General features: G+C 43.6%; 1 protein-coding gene across 1 annotated transcript in view; it reads right to left on the bottom strand.

Annotated features, from left to right (window-relative positions):
- Positions 1 to 21,143, bottom strand: part of LOC137432680 (ral guanine nucleotide dissociation stimulator-like 1) — an 85,002-nt gene extending 63,859 nt beyond the window's left edge. Inside the window, exon 1 of the mRNA XM_068124777.2 lies at positions 19,872 to 21,143. Within this exon, the coding sequence (XP_067980878.2) occupies positions 19,872 to 20,000 (129 nt within the window). The 5' untranslated portion in view covers positions 20,001 to 21,143. The remainder of the gene's footprint in view (positions 1 to 19,871) is intronic.
- Between the last annotated feature and the right edge of the window lie 4,710 nt (positions 21,144 to 25,853).

The raw sequence follows: 25,853 nt of genomic DNA, 5'->3' as shown, positions 1-25,853 counted from the left end.
TGCTTGAGACGGACGAAGTGACGGGCAAGACACAAACTCGTCCGAGAATATGTTTATTGTAAAAACCAACTCGGGAACTCTCCCAAAGCCCGTTTATCGGGCTGCATATATATCACAACCAGAAAGCACAACCGAAACCGAAAGCCACGCCTCTCAGGCGAGGCGTGCTTTGGTGGTCACGTGACCGACAGGTGCAAAGGATTATAACCGCACGCGCGGCACGCTTTGGTGGTCACGTGACCAGCCACCCCGGCGCCGAGGTTGTCCACCGGTGACATCACCGGATGGAGCAAGGAGATTCTGTTGCTGGTCTCGCTTGGGGGACCCATGGGTCGCTACACACGCCCCCCCCAGAATGGACTTGATCCAGGAAGGTCAACCCGAGGGGGGCCCGGATGACCCGACTGAACCGACCCCTGGCCAGTCGCGGGGGGGGGGGGGGGATCTGGTGTGGTGGTGGGTGGTCGGACGGGAGGTGAAGTGGGCGGGGGGCGGCCGATGGGCCGGGCAAGTCCTCGGGGGAGGCTGCCGAGGTTCCTCGCGGGCCTCCCGAGATTGCAGTTCGCAGGTGCAGTGCCGAGAAGGCTCGAGCGGTGCACGCGAAAAGCGGGTGAGCCAACCGAGGGGCTGGTCAAGACCTCGGGGGAGGCTGCCGAGGTTCCTCGCAGGCCTCCCGAGGTTGCAGTTCGCGGGTGCAGTGCCGAGAAGGCTCGAGCGGTGCACGCGAAAAGCGGGTGAGCCAACCGAGGGGCTGGTCAAGGCCTCGGGGGAGGCTGCCGAGGTTCCTCACAGGCCTCCCAAGGATGCAGGGTCGAAGAAGTAGTTGCGGTTGTAGTTGTAGTTGCTCGAGGGTGACGAAGCGGCCGTGCCACTAACGTCAGTGCGCGCGAAGGTGACGAAGCAGCCGTGCCGCGAACGTCAGTGCGCGCGAAGGTGACGAAGCAGCCGTTCCGCCAACGTCAGTGCTCGCGAAGGTGACGAAGCAGCCGTTCTGCCAACGTCAGTGCGCGCGAAGGTGACGAAGCAGCCGTGCCTTCGGAGGGTCTTGGAATAGGTTTGCCCCTCCGGTCGTAGAGGAGGAGCCGAGCGCGGTACGCGAACCTCATAGTCATGGCCGTCGTCATTACCGAAACTCCGGTATGTCGAAACCACGGTCGAAACTGCGCCCGAAGCCGTGCAGGAGAAGCTGGCGTCACCATCTTAGGTGGCTTCCCTGGCTAGGGCGCGCTTGTCGTGTTCGTTTGAAGCCCCCGAATCCGTTCGGGGGCAGTCGGAGGTCACCAGTGAAGAGCAGGGCTCTTGCTTGAGACGGACGAAGTGACGGGCAAGACACAAACTCGTCCGAGAAGATGTTTATTGTAAAAACCAACTCGGGAACTCTCCCAAAGCCCGTTTATCGGGCTGCATATATATCACAACCAGAAAGCACAACAGAAACCGAAAGCCACGCCTCTCAGGCGAGGCGCACTTTGGTGGTCACGTGACCGACAGGTGCAAAGGATTATAACCGCATGCGCGGCATGCTTTGGTGGTCACGTGACCAGCCACCTCGGCGCCGAGGTTGTCCGCCGGTGACGTCACCGGCTGGAGCAAGGAGATTCTGTTGCTGGTCTCGCTTGGAGGACCCATGGGTCGCTACAATATTACATCCCTCCCCGCCCACTCTCCCCCCCGGACACGCACACGCACACACTAATCGGGGATAATTTAATGTTACCTTTCATATACAGTAGTTACAAAGGTTCAGTTAGGCATTATAAAGCGATTTTTTCAATTATTATTATTATTTAATTTAATCCCCCCCCAAATTTTGATTTTCAGTTTTTCATTATTATTTTTTGCCTAAACACTCCCTGGTACTCACTGACGAACCTCTAAAAATTTGATGAATATCCGTTTCGCCATCACTGAGAAAAATGACAACACACACACACAGACAGACAAACGGCTCTTATCGTATATATGTATATGTATGTGTATATATATATACATATATATATATATATATAAAAATATATATATATGTATATATAGGACACTGGGACATATATATATAGGACATATATATGTGTATATATATATATACACACATATATATACAGTCACATGAAAAAGTAAGTACACCCCATGTAAAGTTTTGACTTTTTCAACATATTTCAACATACAGCTATTTGATCTTCATTTCAACAATAATGATAGATAAAGGTGATATAATATAACAAATATCATGAAACATTTACATTTTGTAGTCCATTGTATAATTAAAATAAATATAAATTCAAAATTTGCATGTGGAAAAAGTAAGTACACCCTTGGCTCTAATAGGTGGTAGTGCCCCCATTGGCAGAAACAACCTCAAGTAGGCGTTTCTTATAACTGTTTCTTATAACTGTTTCTTATAACCTCAAGCGTTTCTTATAACGTTTCTTATAACGTTTCTTATAACCGAATCCAGTCTCTGACATCGACTGGGAGAAATTTTTGCCCACTCCTCCATGCAGAATTCTTTCAACTGTGCGATGTTTGAGGGGTTTCTTGCATGCACAGCTCGTTTCAAATCCCCCACAACATCTCGATGGAATTTAGATCCGGGCTTTGACTTGGCCATTCCAGAACCCTCTATTTCTTTCTTTTCAGCCATTCGTTGGTGGATTCACTGGTATGTTTAGGGTCATTGTCATGTTGCAAGGTCCACCTTCGGTTGATCTTCAACTTTCCGACAGATGGACTCACATTATCCTCAAGCATCCACTGGTACAATGAAGAATTCATAGTGGATTCTATGATGGTGAGCTGCCCAGGCCCTGATAATAATAATAATAATAATAATAATAATAAAGGAGTCTTATATAGCCCAATCAAGCAGAGTAAACGACCGTCATGGCGCTTTACATTGTCATGCGAACGCACACATACCGCACACACATACACAAACATACACACACACAGACACACCTTTACTCTTGCCCTATTCCTCTCCCTCCCCATTCAAAACCCACAGGAGTGTACTCTCCCTTCTCCTCCCCTCCCTCCCCCGCACATGTACACAGACATACTCTCGATCTCTGTCCCAGCTCAAACCAAAGGGAAAACAGGACTTAGACTTTGAAAGACTTGTGAAACAGATAGGTTTTGAGGGAGGTTATAAAGGCAGGAAGAGAGTCAACATGTCGAACAGAGGAAGGCAAGTCATTCCAGAGCAGAGGTGCAGCAAAGGAAAAGGATGCAGCAAAGCTGCCCCAAACCCTAATATTTCCACCACCATGCTTTACAGTTGGTATCAGGTTCTTGTGGTCAAATGCTGTCTTTGGTTTTCGCCAAACATGTCTTCTGGTACTGTGGCCAAATAGCTCTACCTTTGACTCATGTGTCCAGAGCACATTGTTCCAGAAGTGCTGGTCTTTGCCTAGGTGTTCATTGGCAAACTTTAGTCTTGCCCTGATGTTCTTTCTGGACAGCAAAGGTTTCCTCGTGGCACACCTCCCATTGTCGATCAAATTTGTGCAGCCTCTTTCTAATGGTAGTCTCGTGCACTTTGACATCAACAGTGGCAAGAGCTACCTGTAGGTCCCGTGATGACATTCTGGGGTTCTTAGAGACTTCTTTCAGCATCTTGCGGTCTGCTTTCGGGCTGAACTTGCTGGGGCGGTCTGGCCTGAACAAGTTGGCAGTTGTTTGGAATCTTCTCCACTTGTAGATGATCTTCCGGACAGTCGAATGATTGATTTCAAATTTTTTGGAGATCTTATTAAATCCCTTCCCAGACTCGTTTACGAATCTATAACCTTCTTTCTGAAGGCCTCAGAGAGCTCTTTTGATCTGGGCATGGTGACGCCACACACTTCAACAACAAAGAGCAAACCAAACTAAATGTCTGAGGTTTAAATAAGGCAGGTTCCTCCAAGATCCTCTCTAACGATGTTCTAATCATTTGCACCTAAGCTGGTGTACCCGATTCTAATTTTAGGTATTTGAAGTAGTGATAAATGTAGGGGTGTACTTACTTTTTCCACATGCGAAATTTGCATTTATGTTTATTTAAATTATACAATGGACTACAAAATGTAAATGTTTCATGATATTTGTTATATTATATCACCTTTATCTATCAATATTGTTGAAATGAAGATCAAATAGTTGTATGTTGAAATATGTTGAAAAAGTCAAAACTTTACATGGGGTGTACTTACTTTTTCACGTGACTGTATATATATATATATATGTGTGTGTGTGTGTGTGTGTGTGTGTGTGTGTGTGTGTGTCTGTGTGTGTGTGTGTGTGTGTGTGTATTATAACACACTGACCTCAGGAAACGGCATGTTGATACACCGGTAACCCAGAGGCCGTCACGGCGGAATGATAAAAGGACAACAATGTGATCTGGTATTGTTTTACGTGTGAAACCAACAAACAACATGTGACAGGAGGATAAAGTTAACAAATAGTGGTTAATATTCCTGAGGGCAACCGCACATAGCCGAAGAGGCCCTCCTTCTCACAGGAAGTTGCTGTGAGTTTTTACCCCGCACATGCAAAGTGAAAAGTGGTGTTAAGCAATTGGGTCATGTCCGTCCATCTGTCTGTCTGCTATCTTATCAATTTATTGTCGTCAGTTTATGATCGGGAAACACATCGAATGTTATATTTGGAACACGAATCGGAACATGAATACGAAAACAAATTTGCCATTTTAACGTACCTTATATGCTCCATGCATGGATATTTGCCGACCTCAGAAGGATGACAGGCTGAGTTAACCCCCCTGGCGTTAATTCAGCGATCGACAGGGGATTCGAACCCAGGATCATACGATCCCAAGCCGGCACCCCAACCGCTGAACCCAGGATCCTAGGATCCCAAGCTGGCACCCCAACCGCTGAACCCAGGATCCTAGGATCCCAAGCTGGCACCCCAACCACTGAACCCACGATCCTAGGATCCCAAGCCGGCACCCCAACCGCTGAACCCAGGATCCTAGGATCCCAAGCTGGCACCCCAACCGCTGACCCCAGGATCCTAGGATCCCAAGCTGGCACCCCAACCACTGAACCCAGGATCCTAGGATCCCAAGCTAGCACCCCAACCGCTGACCCCAGGATCTTAGGATCCCAAGCTGGCACCCCAACCGCTGACCCCAGGATCCTAGGATCCCAAGCTGGCACCCCAACCGCTGAACCCAGGATCCTAGGATCCCAAACTGGCACCCCAACCGCTGAACCCAGGATCCTAGGATCCCAAGCTGGCACCCCAACCGCTGAACCCAGGATCCTAGGATCCCAAGCTGGCACCCCAACCGCTGAACCCAGGATCCTAGGATCCCAAGCTGGCACCCCAACCGCTGAACCCAGGATCTTAGGATCCCAAGCCCGCACTCTAACCGCTGAACCCAGGATCCTAGGATCCCAAGCCCGCATCCTAACCGCTAAGCCAACACCAGGTTAGGTGATATACCATATGACCGACTAATATTACATATAATCCAGCAATTACATCACCCAGTGCATATAATGCAAAATCTGATGGTGTTTTCATTTGCTGTATTTCAATTTTCTCTGATAGCGAAAAATTCCAACAACAACTAGATCCAGGTGTCGACCTCCTCTTCGTAAACGAGATATTCCACTCGCGTTTGTGGATTGTATTTTTTCTTCAATGACACCGACACATCGACACGTGATTCATCTAGCTATTCGTCGGTCGTAATGTACATGCGCACAATAAGTTAGGGATATTGTGGGAGTGAGTTTTTTTTTTTTATAGGGGTTCGGGTTAGGGTATTGAAATCAAGAATGCTGTGTTTTTTCACACTCATTAATAACCATAGAATTAGGACCAACAACTTTTTTCAACATAATTAATACACAAAATCAACCACACCGAAGAACCTGCCAATATCCCTAACTTATTGTGAGTAGTGTACATGCGCACATGTCATCGATGGAGCTGGCATTATTTTATGGCAATATGAAGCAAAATAATCCAAGTGGGGCAGCAAAAAAAAAAAGCAGAGAAGAAATTACATGAAAGTTCACAAAAAGTTTCTAATTTCTTCAAAAGTAAAACGGAGAATGAAGCAGCAGCGCTAACGTTAGGGCTAACAGGTAAAAACATCTCTACCTTACTAACCTCACATTTCCTCGTTATAACTCGAGTATGTTGTTCTTCGAGCCCAACACAGTGCACTCACACTGAGATATCAAATGAATCCATTACATTCCTATTATAATATTAATTTTCTTTTTTTGGAGTCACAGCTCTACATTTTCTGTATTGTTTTGGTGAACACTGGAGAATAGAGTGAAGGCAAATCACAAACTGCGGCGCATTATAGAAGTGACATGCATTGTGAAAATTGGGCCCTTTATTTTTGTTCAGATTGGGTTGGGTGAGAATAAAGGAGTGTGGAGGCCAATCCTTGACTTTTGCCCAGAGCCCCAGAATAACTAAGACCGCCCCTGGGCACTGCATCAGCAACACAGCCGTGCCTCATTAATGATGCACCCAGCGTGCTCAATTCAGAATTGCATAGCAGTCCGACATACATTCGATCACAACATCATCAATGCTTTGAAAACCAAGAAATCACAATACAGAATCACATTTAATCAAAATCATCCGTCCGCAACTTTTTGAGATATCCTGCTATGTATCGTTTTTGGCCCTATCTTCCAACGGTGAAGAATCACTTAAAATTTATACTAGCCGGATCCGAATCCAGATCTTCACCAAAATTGAATCGATTCTTCCTCATCACACACACAACGTGTCCACAAAGTTTCGTCCAAACATGTCCACAACTTTTTGAGATATCCTGCTATATGTTGGTTTTAGCCCGATCTCTCAATGGTGAAGAATCACTTTAAAAATTAAATAATTCTCATATCCGAATCCATATTCAGATCTTCACCAAAATTTAATCGATTCTTCCTTGTCACACACACAACCTACCCAAGTTTCGTCCAAATCCATCCATAACTTTTTGAGATATCCCGCAATGTATAGTTTTTGGCCCCATCTCCCAATGGTGAAGAATCACTTAAAATTTGTAATAATTCTCATATCCGAATCCATATTCAGATCTTCACCAAAATCGAATCGATTCTTCCTTGTCACACACACAACCTACCCAAGTTTCGTCCAAATCCATCCATAACTTTTTTAGATATCCCACAATGTATAGTTTTTGGCCCCATCTCCCAATGGTGAAGAATCACTTAAAATTTTAAATAATTCTCATATCCGAATCCATATTCAGATCTTCACCAAAATCGAATCGATTCTTCCTTGTTACACATACAACCTATCCACCAATTTTCGTCCATATACATCCATAACTTTTTGAGATATCCCACAATGTATAGTTTTTGGCCCCATCTCCCAATGGTGAAGAATCACTTTAAAAAAGAAAAATTCTCATATCCCAATCCATATTTTTAGATCTTCACCAAAATCGAATCGATTCTTCCTTGTCACACACACAACCTACCCAGGTTTCGTCCAAATCCATCCATAACTTTTTGAGATATCCCGCAATGTATAGTTTTTGGCCCCATCTCCCAATGGTGAAGAATCACTTACAATTTTAAATAATTCTCATATCCGAATCCATATTCAGATCTTCACCAAAATTTAATCGATTCTTCCTTGCCACACACAACCTGCCCAAGTTTCGTCCAAATCCATCCATACCTTTTTTTTAGATATCCCACAATGTATAGTTTTTGGCCCCATCTCCCAATGGTGAAGAATCACTTAAAATTTTAAATAATTCTCATATCCGAATCCATATTCAGATCTTCACCAAAATTTAATCGATTCTTCCTTGCCACACACAACCTGCCCAAGTTTCGTCCAAATCCATCCATAACTTTTGTTAGATATCCCGCAATGTATAGTTTTTGGCCCCATCTCCCAATGGTGAAGAATCACTTTAAAAAAAAAAATTCTCATATCCGAATCCATATTTTTAGATCTTCACCAAAATCGAATCGATTCTTCCTTGTCACACACAACCTGCCCAAGTTTCGTCCAAATCATCCATAACTTTTTGAGATATTTTGTTCACAAATAAACAAACAAACAGACAGGGGTGAAAAGATAACCTCCATCCACCTTTGGTGGCGGAGGTAATGACCATAACACTAAATGTTGGTTCAATAGTGCAAGTTATAAGGAGTGAGCAAATTCCATGGATTAGCCAATGACAATTTGCCTTTTGAATGTGCAATTTTTAATCCTGCTGGATTATATCGCTTATCATAGCACAAGACCCCTTATGCGGTAACTACGGATGTAAGAGGGCTTCCAGAAAAATTTGGGGCGCGTGGCAAGAATGGGATTTGAACAGATTTGCTATTCGCATGAAGGAGAGAATTTTGTTTACGAGTCTCTTCACCGGCCTGTACTTCAACCCTCGTGTTGTGCAAGCAGGAAGATGTAAAATAATTCCTGTTAATCTTCACCAGAATAGAAATCTATCGGGCAATTATTAATGAATGGCAGGAAGAAAACATGGCGCACAAAGCATACGTGCGCACGAATCTCGGGGGAAAGGCCTCCTTCGTTGAGAAAAGGCTCAACCACGCGTACGGATCGTTGGACGAGGGGCACAAGAACATCCTGAGCTTGATTACGAGCCAGAGGTGATTCGTGCATTTAGAATCGCCTGCGATGCATTGTGGGTGCGCAGAAATCGGAAAGGAATGGGACAGAAGAGGGAAGGAGGGGAATGAGGCCTTGCCCCTTTAATCCTTCCGTGAGACTAACACGCATCTGGAGATACTTAACGAAGGAGACACGTGGAAAATTCATTGCAGCAGCTGCTGCCAAACCGAAAGACAAACCCACACGAAGAAGGCTTTAAATTCAGCGCCAGGTCTCCTCCAAACAAGGGTTACAATTGGGACAAGGCGACAGTTCAATGCACCTTCAAGTTGTTTCCATTTGAAAAGTTTCTCGCTGGAAGTTTACAAAGTTATGTGATTATAAGCAAGAGTATAAACAAAGTTATATATTCTAATAAACACTTCATGACAACAAACTGCAGTAAAGGTATAAGAAGCAAAGCTTGAAGATGAAGAAATGACAATTTTCCAGTATAGTTTGTCTCAGGGTTTAAAAGAAAATATATGAGTTCCTTTCTAAGGAACACCGACGCAGGAGGAAGCCATTAGGCCCAGTGAAACATGTGCTATTATTACCAACTTATGGTTGTTTGTCTGTAATCTATCTTTTTAATGCTGAATGTCAAGCAAGGAAGTAGCACGTACAATTTTAAGTCTTTGCTATGACTAGGCCATGGATCACTGACCGCCCAGACTCAGAGCGGACGCTCTGTTATACCGCCGATGTTGGCAACTGAGGCCTACGTGTGATTAAATGTATGTATGACTAGTAATAGACATCCACAACCATTCTTAACCATGTTTTGGAACATCGACCGCAGCCATCTTTCTTTTTTTCCTTCCGCTCTCACTTTTCACATTGATTTGCTTTTAAACTCGTTTTCTCCGCAACCGCCTGACCGATTGCTACGAAATGTTCAACAAACGAACGCCTGCACCCACGGAGGCGAATGTTTTATTTATTTATTTATTGTTAAAGTTACATGATGATTGGATGGAAACTGTGGCCGGCATTCCAAAAAAGTCTGTTTTCTGTAGGCATGGGTTGAAGGGTGTTTCACGTATCAGGAATAGACGCCCTCGACGTCGTTTCGCTCAGCCAAATCAGAAGGGTGGTTTGGTGCAATAATGCTTTAGCGGGGGAGGAACATGTCGGAATCGTGCACTTTGTGACACCTTTTTGAAATTTGGCACGATGTTTGGGCCGGCACGGGATTTTCAAAAACCACTGGCTACAAGTTGGCGCACCCCCCTGGTGGCCGGTAGCTGCAAACTTCAAAATGGCCGCCAATATGTACGAAACGGACAATATCTCAGCTTCTACTGATCGTATATCTAAGTGTAATACCACCTTTTCCATGTTTTCGAGTACAGATAATCCATATTTAAAGAGTATTTTAAGATTTGAGTTCAATTAAAAGGTCACTGAGGTCAAGCAGCAAACGAAGAAACATATTAAATGGAACACAAAGCATCAATGGAACTGTCATCCTGAATCACACCAACATGATAATTGTTTTCCTGCTCGATCACATCCCTCCATATTGTTGCACAAACATTCCAAATATCATCCCTCCAAAATATTGATCACATCCCTCCAAAAATAAAAAAAACTCTTAAAAAGTGACATGCGTAAAAAGTGGTTGTTACTGGGCAGTGGGCAGGATCGATGGACCCTTTTTGAAATTTGTCATGATGATAGGGCAGGTCATGAGATTTTCAAAAACCACTGGCTACAAGTTGGCACACCCCCTCCTGGAGGTGAGAGGCGGTCTAGTTTATTATTGATATTTCCTCTGGAACCTTCAAATTGATCTCAATACTCTTTAAAAATGGATTATCTGTACTCAAAAACATGGAAAAAGTGGTATTACACTTAGATATATGATCAGTAGAAGCTGAGATATTGTCCGCTTCGTACCTATTGGCGGCCATTTTGAATTTTGCAGCTACCGGCCATCAGAGGGGTGTGCCAACTTGTAGCCAGTGTTTTTTGAAAGTTTCATGACCTGCCCTATCATCATGCCAAATGTCAAAAAGGTGTCACAAGTGCACGATTCCTGTGTTTTATGACATGTACCCCCCCCCCCCCCCCGCTACTTACCGTATATGTTCAGCCACATTGGGACTATACTATACTACAGTAGGCAGAATGGAGGTTTATAGCATGATGGCCTCTATATCCATGCAGGTCACCCGGAAGAAAGGAAAGGAAAGCAGAGGTGACACGTCCAAGCTTCTCAGGTCCTTGTAAGGTTTATTTCCACTTTTTTTGTTTTTACTTTTGCTCCATCCATACTGGTGCATTCACTGTAGTATTCTTTGTGTCATCTCAATTTCCTTCACTTTACAGCACTAGGCCTGCATAATGGAAGGCCCAAATCATTCCAGCTAAACTAGTGGGAGAGGCTTTTATGCCATGACAGTGGTAGAGCTATCGCAAGGTTCCTATACCTCGTTAGTATTTATTTCTTGACCACAATTCTTTTGACCACTCAACATGTAATAAAGTTTCTTCAAAGCTTTCTAAGCAATTGCATATGTTTCTGGGAATGCTTCTCATATGTGAGTGGGTGTCGGGCCTTTATATAGATGTAAGAAAACAACCAAGCGTTTCACAAGGGCAAAATGAAGTTCATTTAAGCATCTATAAAGTTCCAGCCTGTAAACGTAATGTACAGGTTCCAAAGGTGGGATGTGTCATCTTACCTGGTGTGGTAGCTTTCTCACTTAGAGACTAGATGTTGAGATTTGGTGATATTTTCTTGTATTACATACGTATTTTGTCGGGTTTAAAAGATGTAAATAAAGTTAAAGACACTTTGTTTGCAATGATTATTCATGACAAGGAAGCCATAACCCATATCTCAAGCATGAGGTTTTCTGGCATTGTTGTTCATGAGATTCAGCTGTCTGACCCTGGTATTGTCTTGCAAACCTCTTATCCATTTCCTTCCCTTCCCTTAAACTTCCCAAGGGATAGCAAGCAGCTCCAGTATAAATAAACGAACAGGCTTGCAGCCATAGCTTGATCTGCACACTGCATCATGGCCGAAAGCAGTTTGTGTTTGCAAGGAACATATATTTTTCTAATCTTTTTTAGGGACAAGGGAATTTATGAGTGGTACTGCCTTTGCACATTTTAATTGTCCATACCTAGTTACACTGAAAGTCTCAATCGTCAAACATAATGCTATAGACTAGCAACACATTTATGTCTGAAGAAACAGCCATTACCCCCTCTCTGACAGTCATTAATGAGTGACAGCCAGTGTGTGTGTTTATGTGTGCATCTGTGTGTGTATCTGTGTGTGTATTGGTGTGTGTGTGTGTGTGTGTATGTGTGTGTGTGTGTGTGTGTGTGTATATGTGTGTGATTGTGTTTGTGTGTGTGTGTCAGTATGTATGTGTGTGTGTCAGTATGTGTGTGTGTGTGTGTGTTTGTGTGTGTGTGCATGTGTGTGTTTGTGTGTCTGTTCATGTGTGTGTGTGTGTGTTTGTCTGTCTGTGCATGTGTGTGTTTGTGTGTATTTGTGTGTGTGTGTGCATTTGTGTGTTTGTGTGTCTGTACATGTGTGTGTTTGTGTGTATTTGTGTGTGTGTGTGCATGTGTGTGTTTGTGTGTCTGTGCATGTGTGTGTGTGTGTGTTTGTCTGTCTGTGCATGTGTGTGTTTGTGTGTATTTGTGTGTGTGTGTGCATTTGTGTGTTTGTGTGTCTGTGCATGTGTGTGTTTGTGTGTATTTGTGTGTGTGTGCATGTGTGTGTTTGTGTGTCTGTGAATGTGTGTGTGTGTGTGTGTGTGTGTGTGTGTGTCTGTGTGTGTTTATGTGTGTCTGTGTGTGTGTTCGTGCATTTGTTCATTGTGTCTATATGTGTGTGTGTGTGTGTGTGTTTGTGTGTGTGGGTCTGGTGTGTGTGTCAGTCTGTGTGTGTCTGTGGTTGTGTGTGTGTGCGCATGTTTCTGTGTGTGTGTATTTCTGTCTGTGGGTGTATCTGTGTGAGGCTGTGTGTGGGAAAAAAATTGCACACACAAGGCTGGAACTTTATAGATGCTGAAAAGAACTTCATTTTACCTTTGTGAAATGGTTGGTTGTTTTATTTTATCTATAAAGGCCCTACACCCACTCATATATGAGGCGCATGCCCAGAACATCATATGAAATTGCTTAGAAAGTTTTGAAGAAAATTTATTACACGTTGAGTGGATAAAATGATTGTAGTCAAGAAATAAACGATTATCTTTTTCTTTTTTTTGTATACTGAATCGAGGCTCGTGAAAGAGCTAACATTTATTTCACAAACAAATCAACCAGACAAACAAAACATACAAATAGAGGGAGCGGAAGACAAGATGGGGAGAGGAGGGGAAGCACACAAACAACACCTGAGAGCAGGGAGAAGTGCGGGAGGGAGAGGGCCTGGGGGGAGGAGGCGTGGGACGGGGGGGGGGGGGGTGGGAGAAGTATAAAACACAAGGACACCAAGGACTTCCCGGACAGAAGTTGGTATTTCAAAAAAGTGGATTTGGGGTGAAATTAGCAGGGGTAGAAAAGATCAAGGTTTTGGATGGGGGAAGATAAGAGATGGTGGTGAACAGCTGTTTTAAAGACCTGGAGGGTGGAGTGGGATTGAAGAGAGTGAGGGAGTTTGTTCCAAAGGCGGGAGAAAAGAGGAATGAAGGAGTGAAGGTGAGCACAGAGTCTGGATTTTGGCAATTTAACCATAAGAGGGTTGCAGGCAGATCTTGTGCGACCTGTAGGAATATTTGGGGGACAGAGCCCAGAGAGAGCTGGGGGAGCAAGGCCGGAGAGGAGTCGGTAGAAGACGGAAAGACCACCAACCTGCCTGCGGTGAGTGAGTGAAAGGCCCTTGGAGTTAGCTTCATCGCGGGAGATTCCAATGATTCTGAACGCTTTGGTTTCAACAGCGTGAAGACGAGCTTGGTGTGAGGCAGGAGCACCAGCCCAGAGGGGAGAGCAGTATTCCATTGAGCTGCGGATGAAAGCCTTGTATGTGGTGAGGAGCTCAGGTGTGCCAAGGAAGGACTTCGCACGACTGAGGATGCCCAGTCGGCGACTGGCTTTGAAGGCCAGCTTGGAAATGTGGTTTTCCCAGGAAAGATCATGGCAGATAGTGAGACCCAAAAGCTTGAGTGACAGAACTTCTTGGAGAGGATTATTCAGAAAGTGGATGGGAGGGTTGTCCAGTCGGTTTTTTCGGAGAGACATCGTAAGAGTGTGAGATTTGTCAGGATTGAAAGACATGTGCCACTTGTTTGCCCAGTCTGTGATTTTGACCAGGTCTGCAGAGAGTGAGGAGGCTGCAGACTGCCGATCTGAGGGATGAGGAATGGATGGCCCATTTGATATAATCTTAAATTATATCAAAGAAAAGAAACAAATGAAAAGGACTTTGCCCACAAAGTCAGGAGTTTCCATCTCGGGGAAGTTGTAAATACCAGTTGATAGGAACAGAACACTGACCAGTCAGGGAAGTCGTGGAAAGAAGAGCAGTGGGAGTTACAAATGAGGCAAAAGGTTCCATGTATTGGCAAAGCATATCCTTTTTGGATTCGCAAACACAAGACTTTTCAAGAATGATATAAGTTTTGTTACAGAACTTGTAGATATTGTACAATTGTATTGTATTTCAGAACAGGGCCTTTATAGTCACCTTTATAGTGTGTAGGGCCTTTATAGTCATCATCTCTTGTCTTCCCCCATCCAAAACCTTGATCTTTTCTACCCCCGTTAATTTACCCCAGATCCACTTTTTTGAAATTACAAATTCTTTTCTGGAAGTCCTAGCAATGTCCATGTGTTTTATACTTCTCCCACCCCCCCACCCCCCTTCCCACGCCTCCTCCCCCCAAGCCCTCTCCCTCTGATGTCGCTGCTCTCAAATGTTGTACTTGTGTGCCTCCTTCTCTCCCCATCTTGTCTCCCGCTCCCTTTATCTCATGTTTTATGTGTCAGTTTGTCTTTTCGTGATCAATGTTAGCTCTTACATGAGCCTCGATCTTGTATACAAAAAAAAAAAAAAACACAAAATAAATAATAAAAACTCCGCTTTGTGAATAAATCTTTGCTTGAAAGAGAACTGGAAGATCATTTTTTTGATATCCAAAGTCGAGGCTAGTGGAGGAGCTAAAACATAAAATGGATCAGGATGTGGGGAAGAATGAGGGCTAGAGGATGACACAAAGGTTGGTCAACATGGATACAGCCACAAACTCTCAGGAAGGAAAAACTACAAACTTAGAAAGAGGTGGGCTTGCGGAGGGTTCATTGGGGTAGAAAAGATCACGGGTTTGGATGGCGGATGACCAGAGATGGTGGTGAACAGCTGTCATGAAGACCTTGAGGGAAGAATGAGATTGAAGTGAATGTGGAAGTTGGTTCCACAGGTGGGAGAAAAAGAAGAACAAATGAGTGTAGGTGAGCAGTGATCCTGCATTTTGGAAGTTTCACCAGAAGGGGGTTGCTGGTGCACTGCATGCGTCCTGTAGAAACATAGAGGGGACAAAGCATGGAAAGCGCAGAGGGTGCAAGACCAGAAAGGAGGTGGTCGAAGACAGAGAAATTCAAACAGTTTAGTAAAAATTTGATGATTTCCGATTTGGTTAATTAGTGAAGAACCCGTACTTACGATTTGGTTAATTTCCCAAGAATTACGGACGGGATGAGTTGTAATAACCACCCTCAAATGGAGCTGGCACCATCCAATATAAATTTACATAGAGAGAATTTAGGTGTGCTTTTCCCTCTCAAAACTCCTGGGACTATTTGAACTCATTCCTTCCAGCGGTTCAGGAGTGCATAGAAGTCAAACAAACAAACACACGAACAGATATGTACTTCTCAGATTACAGTAGTATTTTGGTATCTAATATAACCACAGATAACGTTCTGTTGGTTTAGTTGGTGGCACAAATTCGTCTTGAGATGGCATTGTTAGCCCGTCCTCTGTGCAACAGGAGACGGGGATTTGCAATCACTTCTGTGTGTCTGTCTGTCTGTGTCTATCTGTCCGGGCCGTAACTTTTTTTTTTTACAATCTGAGCTATTGTCATCAAATTTTTACCAAAGATTTGTTATGATAATATGGCGAAGGCAAATTAATAATTTTGTCAAAAGGACAAAAGGTCAAAGGTCAGCGTTACCTAAAATCTTACATTTTCATGCAATTGAACTGAAATTTAAATTTATAATTTGAGTTTTGTGATCAAATTTTCAACAAAGCTTTATTATGATAATATGGAGAAGCCAAATTAATAATATTGTTAAAAGGTCAAAAGGTTAAATAAAGGTCAGCATCACCAAAATCATCAATTTTCATCTAATTGACATGAAATTTAAATTTATCATTGGAGTTTTGTCATCAAATTTTCAACAAAGTTTATGAGAATATGGAGAAGACAAATTAATAATTTTGTTAAAAGGTTAAAGGTCAGCGTTACCTAAAATCATACATTTCATGCAATTGACCTGAAATTTAAATTTACCATTTCAGTTTTGTCATCAATTTTTCAACAAAGCTTTATCTTACTATAATTCACCAAATGTCCATCCGTCTGTCTGTCCGTCCGTCTGTCCGTCCGTCTGTTCGAAGGTACCGCAAAAACGGCTGAACCGATTGCAACGATATTTTTGGTGGGTAATCCTGGGATCTCCTGGAGTAAAATAGGCTATATTGTTTTTCCAATTTCAGCTTTGGCCTCCAGCATTTTCAGGTTTGGACTCCCACATAACGTTATTTTCCTGGGTGCCGCACAAACGGCTTCACCGATCGCTGCACAGCTGCACCGATTGGCTGCACCGATCGGACTCGGTGACCTCGGACAAAGACCTTTTATAAGGACATGGGTTGAATCCCTGCTTGAGAGAATGCAAACCCCCTCCCTGCCATCACGGCCGTCTCTCCAACTCACAATCCCATGCAATATGCGGAAAGGATGACCCAAAACCAATTATCTTCTTTTTTATTCGTATATAAATATCATGAAAAGTAAATAATGACCTCGGCCAAAGTTCAAACGATGTGGGTTTAATCTCTACATGAGAGAATTCCACATAGCTATTTGGGCGGTGTAAAAGCCAACAGATCGCTGTCTCCATCGATCTTGCCAAGGCCGTAACACCTATCGGCTCAAAATACTTTTAACTGTTGACTTGGTAGTTTTTACAATGAAGGAAACATTAATAATGTTGTTAAAAGTTTATTTTGTGATTAATTTGTGATTGGAGATATGTTGTTTGGAATGAAAAAAGATATCGAGTTCAAGTGAATGACGACATGCCATGATGGTTTCTACTTTCTGAACGTGAACTTCGCGGATTGCCATATGCAGATTCGCCACGGACCCACGATCAATGTTTCTATACATGAACATACCCGTTTGTTTGCGAACGGGTACGTATTTCATGGAAGTCCTTCACGAACTTGCTGTCCATGTCTGATGTGCGACTGAAGGTGCTACAGGTATGTGGAATTTATTGGTTTCATGCTTTAGCATTTGCCGTATCTGCATTGTATGTTTGCTTCTGGCCTCCCACCCGTGCGTAGCATGCCTCTGGCTTCCCACCCGTAACTGCCGACCCAGAAAACTGCGTAGCACGGGTATCTCACTAGTTATGATAATACGGAGAAGATAAATTAATAATTTTGTCAAAAGATCAAAAGGTTAAATGTTAGCGTTACCTAAAATCATACATTTTCATGCAATTGACCTGAAATTTAAATTTACCATTTGAGTTTTGTCATCAAATTTTCACCAAAGCTTTATTATGATAATATTGAGAAGACAAATTCATTTTATCAAAAGATCAAAACGTTAAAGGTCAGCATCACCTAAAATTATCAATTTTTATCCAATTGACCTGAAATTTAAATTCACCATTTGAGTTTTGTCATCAAATTTTCAACAAAGTTTTATTATGAGAATATAGAGAAGACAAATTAATGATTTTGTCAAAAGGTCAGGGTCAAAAAATCTTCAATTTTCATCCGATTGACCTGAAATTTTAAGAATTTGCATATTGGGTCACTGAATTTGTTCATCTATCAAAAGCTAGAAGCCGATTGTTTTTTTTGTTTTTTATAGATCAATCGGTCAAAGGTCAAGGCTGCATAAAATCATCAATTTTCATTTTGTATTTTTAAAACTGTTTTCGTTATTTTGAACAAACGGAAGAAGAAGATATCTGAATACAAAAGGACACGGACGGGCTTTGCATTTTCAGATGCTTTATAGTTGTTGTTGTTGTTGTTGTTGTTATTTATGCCATATTATCTTTAATTTACAGTCATAAACTATATTGTCGTACTTGAAAAAAGTAGTTGCAATTAAGTAAGAAACTTGTTTAGTTTTTCATGCCATTATGCCATTACTGCCTAGATTCTACATTGTAATGAAATACTTGTTATCACCTTAAATCTGCATTGAAGAATGGTTGGTTACCTGTACACTTTGAAGCAAGAAAGCTTTTATAATGCTCAAGCAGAATAGAGTTTTCAAATTTGTTAATTTTAAAAATTCAAACCTGTTGATTTCTGGTTCAACTAAGGCACACTGCATTGAGGCATCTGACGATACAGTTGTGAATGTTTTGGCCAATGGAATGCAGGATTAGTTGCTAAGGCAGCTCAGATAACTGCCGACCCAGAAAACTAAGGATTCCAGATTTAATAATCCGATTCCATTTTGAGCTCAAGGACACGGTACAATAGTTGCCTGCCTGGTGGGTTCACAGATTGCTTTCTGTGGCATGCCCTCCCTGCCTAAATGTGTCTTCCCCCTCTTTTTGCCTGCTGACTATAATCCTCAGTTTTGTCGTCTAACGATGCTTGCTTGTTGCGTAAATGCCTTTTACAACCTTAAAGAGAGATTCTCCCCATGCTAATGATCCTATGTAGTAGGTGTCCTGCAATTCCATGCATTAACACAGCTTCCCTTGTGCAATGGGTTGGAACACATGAAGGAAACAATAAAGGCACTCTGTCGGGCGCAAACCTCCACCAGGCTGAACAGTTTATGTTTTGTATCCCACTGATAGGCCGGATCTGGATCCGGACCTGAACCAAAATTGAATCAGCTTGTTCTTGTCACATAACCAACTCATCCACAACTTTTTGAAATATCATGCAATGTATAATTTTTGGCCCAATCTCACAATAGTAAACTTGGAAAATTTAAAAAGTATTGTATCCGGATCCGGTTTTGGATCTTCACAAAAATCGAATTGATTCGTCTTTGTCACCCACGCAATATGTCCACCAAGTTTCGTCCGAATCCATCCATAACCTTTTTGAGATATTGCGCCATATATAGGTTTTAGCCATATCAATGGCGAAAAAAAATCACTTAAAAAACTACCGGATCCGGATTCGGATCTTTACCAAAATTGAATCGATTCGTCCTTGTCACACACCCAACATGTCTTCCAAGTTTCGTCTAAATCCATCAATAACTTTATTGACATATTGTGTTTTTGGCCCGATAGCTCTGTGTTGAAGAATCACTTTAAAAATTCTAGTTGCCAGATCCGGATCCGGATCTTCACCAAAATCTAATAATTTCGTCCTTGTCACACACCCAACCTCTCCACCAAATTTTGTCTGAATCCGTCCACAACGTTTTGAGATATCCTGTTCACAAACAAACAAAACAAACAAACAGACAGGAAGGGGTGAAAACATAACCTCCAACCACGTCAGGTGGCGGAGGTAATCCCAAAACGATGGCAGTATCGTTGTTGGGTAAGACAAATTGCCTTGTATCTAAGTTTTAGAATTACCACTTGATGAAGCACTTCCTGGGACTGAGCTGTGAAGTGAAAATTAAATCAGTCATACATTGTCATGCCATTGTGCGGCAAGCTGTGTAGCACCATGTCATAATGTATCTGTGTATTTAACGAACAGCGAGGCACACACTATCATGGTGGAGCACGCTGCCTTCCAATTCAAAACTTATAGCGTTTGGCTGTCGTGCTGAACTTTTCCTTTGCCCTGGTTAGATGCAAAATGTTTGGATGCACTTGAATGTGGCAACAGATATTGTGTCATGCATGTCCAAGTAATGTTTTCCTCGCTCTCCCCTCACTTCATAACTAGTTTCCCTGGCTCTGTCTTCTCAACATCATCCTATCATTTCACCTTTAAGCAAATATCCTTCCAAATTATTCCTCATCCCATTTGTGGCATTCATGGTCATGCGTTCCCTATCCCTTTCCCAAAATCTTACCACAGCTCTGTCTTCATCCGGGCTCCGAAGCTGAAATCTCTGCAGCGAAACACCACCTGGATGCTCTCCCAACTCGGCAGCGAGGCTGCAGCGGATTCGTCGGCTTGCAGGACACAGGCGGTCAAACATCGCACAGAGGAGGAGAGAGAGAGAGAGAGAGAGAGAGAGCAGAGAGAGAGCAGAGAGAGAGAGAGAGAGAGAGCAGAGAGAGAGCAGAGAGAGAGAGAGCAGAGAGAGAGAGAGAGAGAGAGTAGAGAGAGCAGAGAGAGAGAGAGAGAGCAGAGAGAGAGCAGAGAGAGAGCAGAGAGGGAGCAGAGAGAGAGAGAGAGCAGAGAGAGAGAGAGAGAATGAGGGGAGAGAGAGGAAGGGAGGGAGAGAGAGTTTGGGGGATGTGATCGAAAGAAGAGCGGTGGGTAGAGCAGGATGATGAAGCAGACAGATTGAAGTACAAATAGAGGAAAGGAGGACAAAGTGTGAAAGAGATGGAGGACGGTATGACCCTCGGCACTGCGGCACTCCACGAAGCCTTTTTGCATTCACGTCCAGTTTCTTGCTGTTTTAAAAGGCAGTTCCGCTTTACGTCCTCCGAGATGAAGCTTTGATTTCCTCGCCTTCTGTTTTTACAGCAGTGTCTTACGTCACTGCTTCAGTAATGATAGAAAACTTAGGCTTTTGCGAGAAGAGGAAATCCAGGAGGGCTTTCACAACAAAGCCTTCTGCTCGTCGCAGCTTTTCCTTTCTTGGCCTCAAAGATTCCGCTCAAGCATTGTAATCATACGGTCATTGGGCTCTTCTTTTATCGACAATTCCAGGAGATTAATACAATGACTGCAAGTGAAAAGCTTGACAGTAAATGCAGCTCAACTTTGAGGAAAGACCAAACTAACAAAAACAGAAGAAGCTCAATAAGGCAGCAAAACTAGATTCTATCAAAGGCCTTTCTTCTTGTTGTTTTTCCTTCTTCGCCAGTAAATAGTCCCAACAAGATGCCAGCTACCCCTTCGGTATGTCAAGTGCTCACTCAGTATGATATTGTCATCTCTTCTTCAAAGACCACCACTTGCAGCATCTGAAAAAAGGAGATCTGAACTTTCTCTCGAACCTGGGACGTATATATAGAGGAGCTCTGTCCACTCTTCCCACGAGCTTTGCATTAGGGGAAGCCAGCCTGCGCTGGTCTTCCGATGCACTCTCTGCTGCTCTTGCGTCTTGCGCTAAGTCCAAGGAGAGCAAGCTGCCAGCTTCGAGTGGGTTATCCTCCGAGTGAACCAGACGCTCCTCCACCCACTCACAACGCCCTCCCTCTCTTCACAAGATGACGTTGCAGCAACCAAGTTGTTATTCATGACTGGGTGGTTCCATTATGGTCCGCCTGAAAACCTGGAAGGCTTTTACTTGTTCGAAATGGATTCAAAAAATTGGGTTTCTTTCCTTGTAACCTAGAACTGCTTCTTGCTTAAGATTGGAGAATTTGTTTTTATCCATTTTGAATGCCCCCCATGTGTTGTGATCAAGCACCACCAGCATTTCATCGAGTAGGCCTCATATAGTAATAAGCAGCACAATAACTATAAATTAATATATTTTGAACACAACAGGCGGTTTAACTTATTTAAAGTAACAAGGACAAATACGTTATAAAGTAACAATATGAAGCAATAAGATGCATTAAACAAATTGAGCATGGCGTATTATGATTAGAATATTTATTATTAATATTATCATCATGATCATCGACATATTTGTTACATTATCATTTATCATTTCTGTTTTTATTAACACAACTATAAAAAGGATTACAAGACCTATTAATTGCAGGGCTAATTCCAACTTGTAAATAATGTCAGGAAGTAATTAGATGAGTTTTCTCATATATACAGACTTGGCATTTAATATGGATTTTTTTTTTTGTGGGGGTGAACTTACTTTTCAAGATGTCTTAGAACCAAAAGTTCATTGGAATTATGTTGAAATTATCCTAGGTTTGTTAATGTGACCTTTAAAAGAAACAAAAACCACATTTGACATTTCGAAACAAATAAATTGATCCTTGAAAGTGATGTAAACTGATATCGAACTCAATTCATGGACAGTACTGTGTTAAACTTCTGTACGTTTTCCAGAAGTATCTCTTTATTTTGCACATTAGCCAAATTTTTTTTATAACAAAAACAAAAGTTAAATTACGACTGGGATTGCGGACAGTAAAATTACAGTTCAGTACTTCGTATAACCCCCACGAGCATTCAAGAGAGCACGTACACGTTGAGGCATGCTGTTCATGAGATTTGCCAAGGTTTGGACAGGAATCGCTTGCCATGCAGTGACAATAGCCTGCTGCAATTCACGCACAGAGGTCGGCTGCTGGTCCAAGTGGTCAATTTGACGCATTAATTCTGCCCACAAGTTCTCTAACGGATTCATATCCGGGGACATGGCAGGCCACTCCATATGCTCTACACCACGGTCAGCAAGAAAGTGTTGGATCATGCGAGCACGATGAGGCCGTGCATTGTCATCTTGGAAGACAAAGTTTCCTCGAAAGGCTGCACGAGCAAATGGAAGCAATGTTTCTTCCAGAATGGCCCTGTGCTTGAACTGGTTCAGGTTTCTATTCAGAACAACCAGGTCAGTTTTGCCCCCTGCATGAAAAGCAGCACAAACGGTCACCCCACCACCTCCAGCTTGGACTCTTGGCACTATACAATCTTTGTTGTAGGCTTCATGCACTTGTCTGCACACTCGGACGCGACCATCTTGACGATAGACCAGAAATCTAGACTCGTCACTGAAGATCACATGATTCCAGTGTCCTGGCTGCCATTGACGGTGCTCTCTGGCCCACTGCAATCGGCGCTGGCGGTGTTGTCTGGTCAGGCGTGGCTTTCTCAGTGGACGCCTGGCATGATAGCCTGCTTGAACCAGTCGTTGGTTGACTAGCCTTCTGGATACAGGCACATTTGTCAGTTGCTGCCACTCAGCCCTAAGCCGATTAGCTGACTTGGTACGGCCATTGCGGACTAACCGGTGCAGCTGGCGATCATCCCTCCTTGTGGTTCTGCGGGGACGTCCTGGCCTCGGTATTGGAGTAGGGACACCCCTCTGAGCATTTCGTTTCAGGATCTTTGACACCTGACCTTGAGTGATGCCACACTGCCGAGCAATAGCACGCTGTTTCATGCCGTAATTTCGTAAAGCCACCACTCCATGACAAACAGCATTGTCGAGTTGACGGACCATCTCCAGAGGAAGCGGCAATAATTTTTGGAGACGTGCAGCAGTTGTTTTCCACTAATACAGAACGCAACAACCCTTGTATACCCGACTGTGAAGCCAATCATCAAATGCACCTGTCCGTACATTTTGCCACGCCACCTGTGATATAATCCTGTTGTTGACTTCTTGCTGCGACAGACAATCAGTGACATGGTTCTTTTAACAAATACATCACCAAAGTGTAAAATAAACTCACTAGATTGATATACTGAGTTAAGAAAGTAAACCCAAGTCAAGAAAAAAAAAAAATTCATATTAAATACCAAGTCTGTATATATAATATATATATATATATAATATATATATATATAATATATATATATATATATATATATATATTATATATATATATAATAGGCCTTTTAAGGCCATTTTCCCTGCTAGAGTGGGGGTTAGCCTTGTCATATATATATATATATTGTTATGTCGGTGGGGTAGAGCAATATCTAGAGTCAGGTAGATCTGAATAGGTAACATGCTTCGTCTGTCGCGGTAGGGAATCTGTCCTGTAATAGTTCTGTGTGTTTAGTCCGGTTTGTCGGTTAAGGAGTATACCTGTGAACATACCAGGATGTTCGTGTGCTAGGTAGTTGTAGGGATTAAAGATAAGAGCCCTTGTGTGTCACACCTGGTAATCAAACCTTTGTCCCTTATGGCAACGCACACCTGTAAACACTTAGATAGGCCCTTTATTGCATACATTAATTAAATTCCCTTCCCCGACAAGGACTTCGGAAGAAAATGGGCAGGGGACCAGTTCGGGGCACTGCCGCATGGGCTGCAGCTGGCTACACCTCTAGCTGGCCTGGAACGGCCTCATGGCAAGGCCGGGGGCCACGGGCGGGAAGACGTTTGGCTGGGCAGGTAGGGGGTCGAGCAGTACCGGTGCGGGAAGCACTCGACCAATCAGAGGGCGCGCCGAGACTGACGTCACAGGCCAGGCCATAAAAGGGGGGTGCTGCACGACATTCGCGCGCTTGGCTCGGAGCAGCAGCTCTCTTGGGTTTTCATAGCGTGCAGTCGCAATTGCTCTCCTTTGGCCCTCTCTCCCCTTTTGCCGTTCTTCTTCGCTGGTCTATTGGCGCTGTACGAAAACCGGTTGGTCCCTGCGCTTCTCTTCATCGGGCTGACGGTTTGCTCGTGGTGCTTGGAGTGGTGCTCGGTGCTTCTGGAGCTTAGAGTGTTGAACGGGACCTCGTGTGCAAACGGCGAGGGCATTGGCTCGGGCCTAGCGAAGCGTGCGAGGCGGACGGAGGGTTCCTCCACGCCGGAGTTTGGAGCCGTGTTAGACTGCAACCGACGGACAGATAAGACCACACACCACATCACCATTACACGACGGTTCTTTTGTTCATTCATCCCTGTGTCCTGTTGTTGAGTCTGGTGTGTGGGATCCCAATTTCGGAGCATTATTTTTTCATTGTCGCGTTTCATTGTCGCGTTTCATTGTCTCGGGTTCCGGAATAAACGTGTTTATTTTTGTACATTCTAATATGGTGTCGAGTACATTAATTTCCCTGCAGCTGCCGTCGGTTCGCTGAAGGTAAGCGCTTTTGCCACAGCTTCCACTTCCCTTCTTCCTCCCGCGTTTTATAGCTGAATCCGTGTTTCTCTGTTTGGTCGTCGCCTCAATAAAATCCGTTTGGTCCATCCGCGGTCCTTGGTATTAACCGGAAGGGTCTGCGCGACAACTGGTGTCAGGAGTGGGATTGAACCCTGAGTAAATTTGGTGTCAAGGAGTGGAGAATTTGAACGCAAAATATTTTAGTCGGAGGCGATAAATTTGCATCGGCGATCGGTGCACGGGACGCGAACAGCATGTCAGTTAAAATTTTCATTTTATTACGGTTGGAAAAGCTGCGCGGAAAGCGACCTCCTCTTTACGGATGGAGGAGGTGAGAAAGATGGAAGAAGGGATGGAAAATGCGGGAAGCACTTGGGAGTGAGTCAGAGGTAGTGGGGGTAGAGAGCAGTGGTGGAGCTTCCCCGCTGCTATCAAGATGGCCCCGATGGATTTACAGGCCTTTTATGAAAACATAATGAAGGCAATGAATGCTCAGGGTGAGCGATTGGAAAATAAAATTGATGCCCAGAGTAAGGAATTGAACAATAAAATGGAGGGAATGAAAAATGAACTAAAAGGAGAGAATGGAGAAATGAAAAATGAATTACGGTAAAGGGAATAGACAATGACATGAAGGGAATGAAAGGGGAATTGAAGGGAGACATGAGGCGAATGATTAACAAAATGGATGCCGGGACGAGTGAGTTGAAGGAGGAACGAAAGAATGGTGCTGTTGGGGCCCAGGAGAAGCCAAGGGTGGCAGAAATAGAATCGGAACGGGGGGAAGGCAAATTGGGAATTGCACCGGGAATGGCAATGGAAGGAAATAGGGAATGTGAAAATTGTAATGGACGATGTTTCCTACATCGTGGCCTGGAAGTGTATCGGGGCCGGGTGGATGTCACAACACCCCAACCGGGGGATGGATTTGAATCCTTGCAGCACCAGGGCGGTGGTTCAGAGCAAGAGGGGGTAACATTATTGGGGGTCTGGCTAATGGAGCCGGACCGGCTGTTTATTGGGGAAGGCCTGTCGGGGCCAGAATTGATGGGGGGTGATTATGAGCATGAGGTGACACAGCAGCTGGGGACCTAGGAGAGTCCCATAGAGGACAAGTTTGATCAGGCCCAAAGGAGTTTGGG

The sequence above is a fragment of the Myxine glutinosa genome, chromosome 8, assembly GCF_964187855.1.
Source record: "Myxine glutinosa chromosome 8, kmMyxGlut1.1, whole genome shotgun sequence".
Lineage (NCBI taxonomy): Eukaryota > Metazoa > Chordata > Myxini > Myxiniformes > Myxinidae > Myxine > Myxine glutinosa.
The sequence above is the reverse complement of the archived record's forward strand: the minus strand, read 5'-3'. Positions and strand labels throughout refer to the sequence as shown.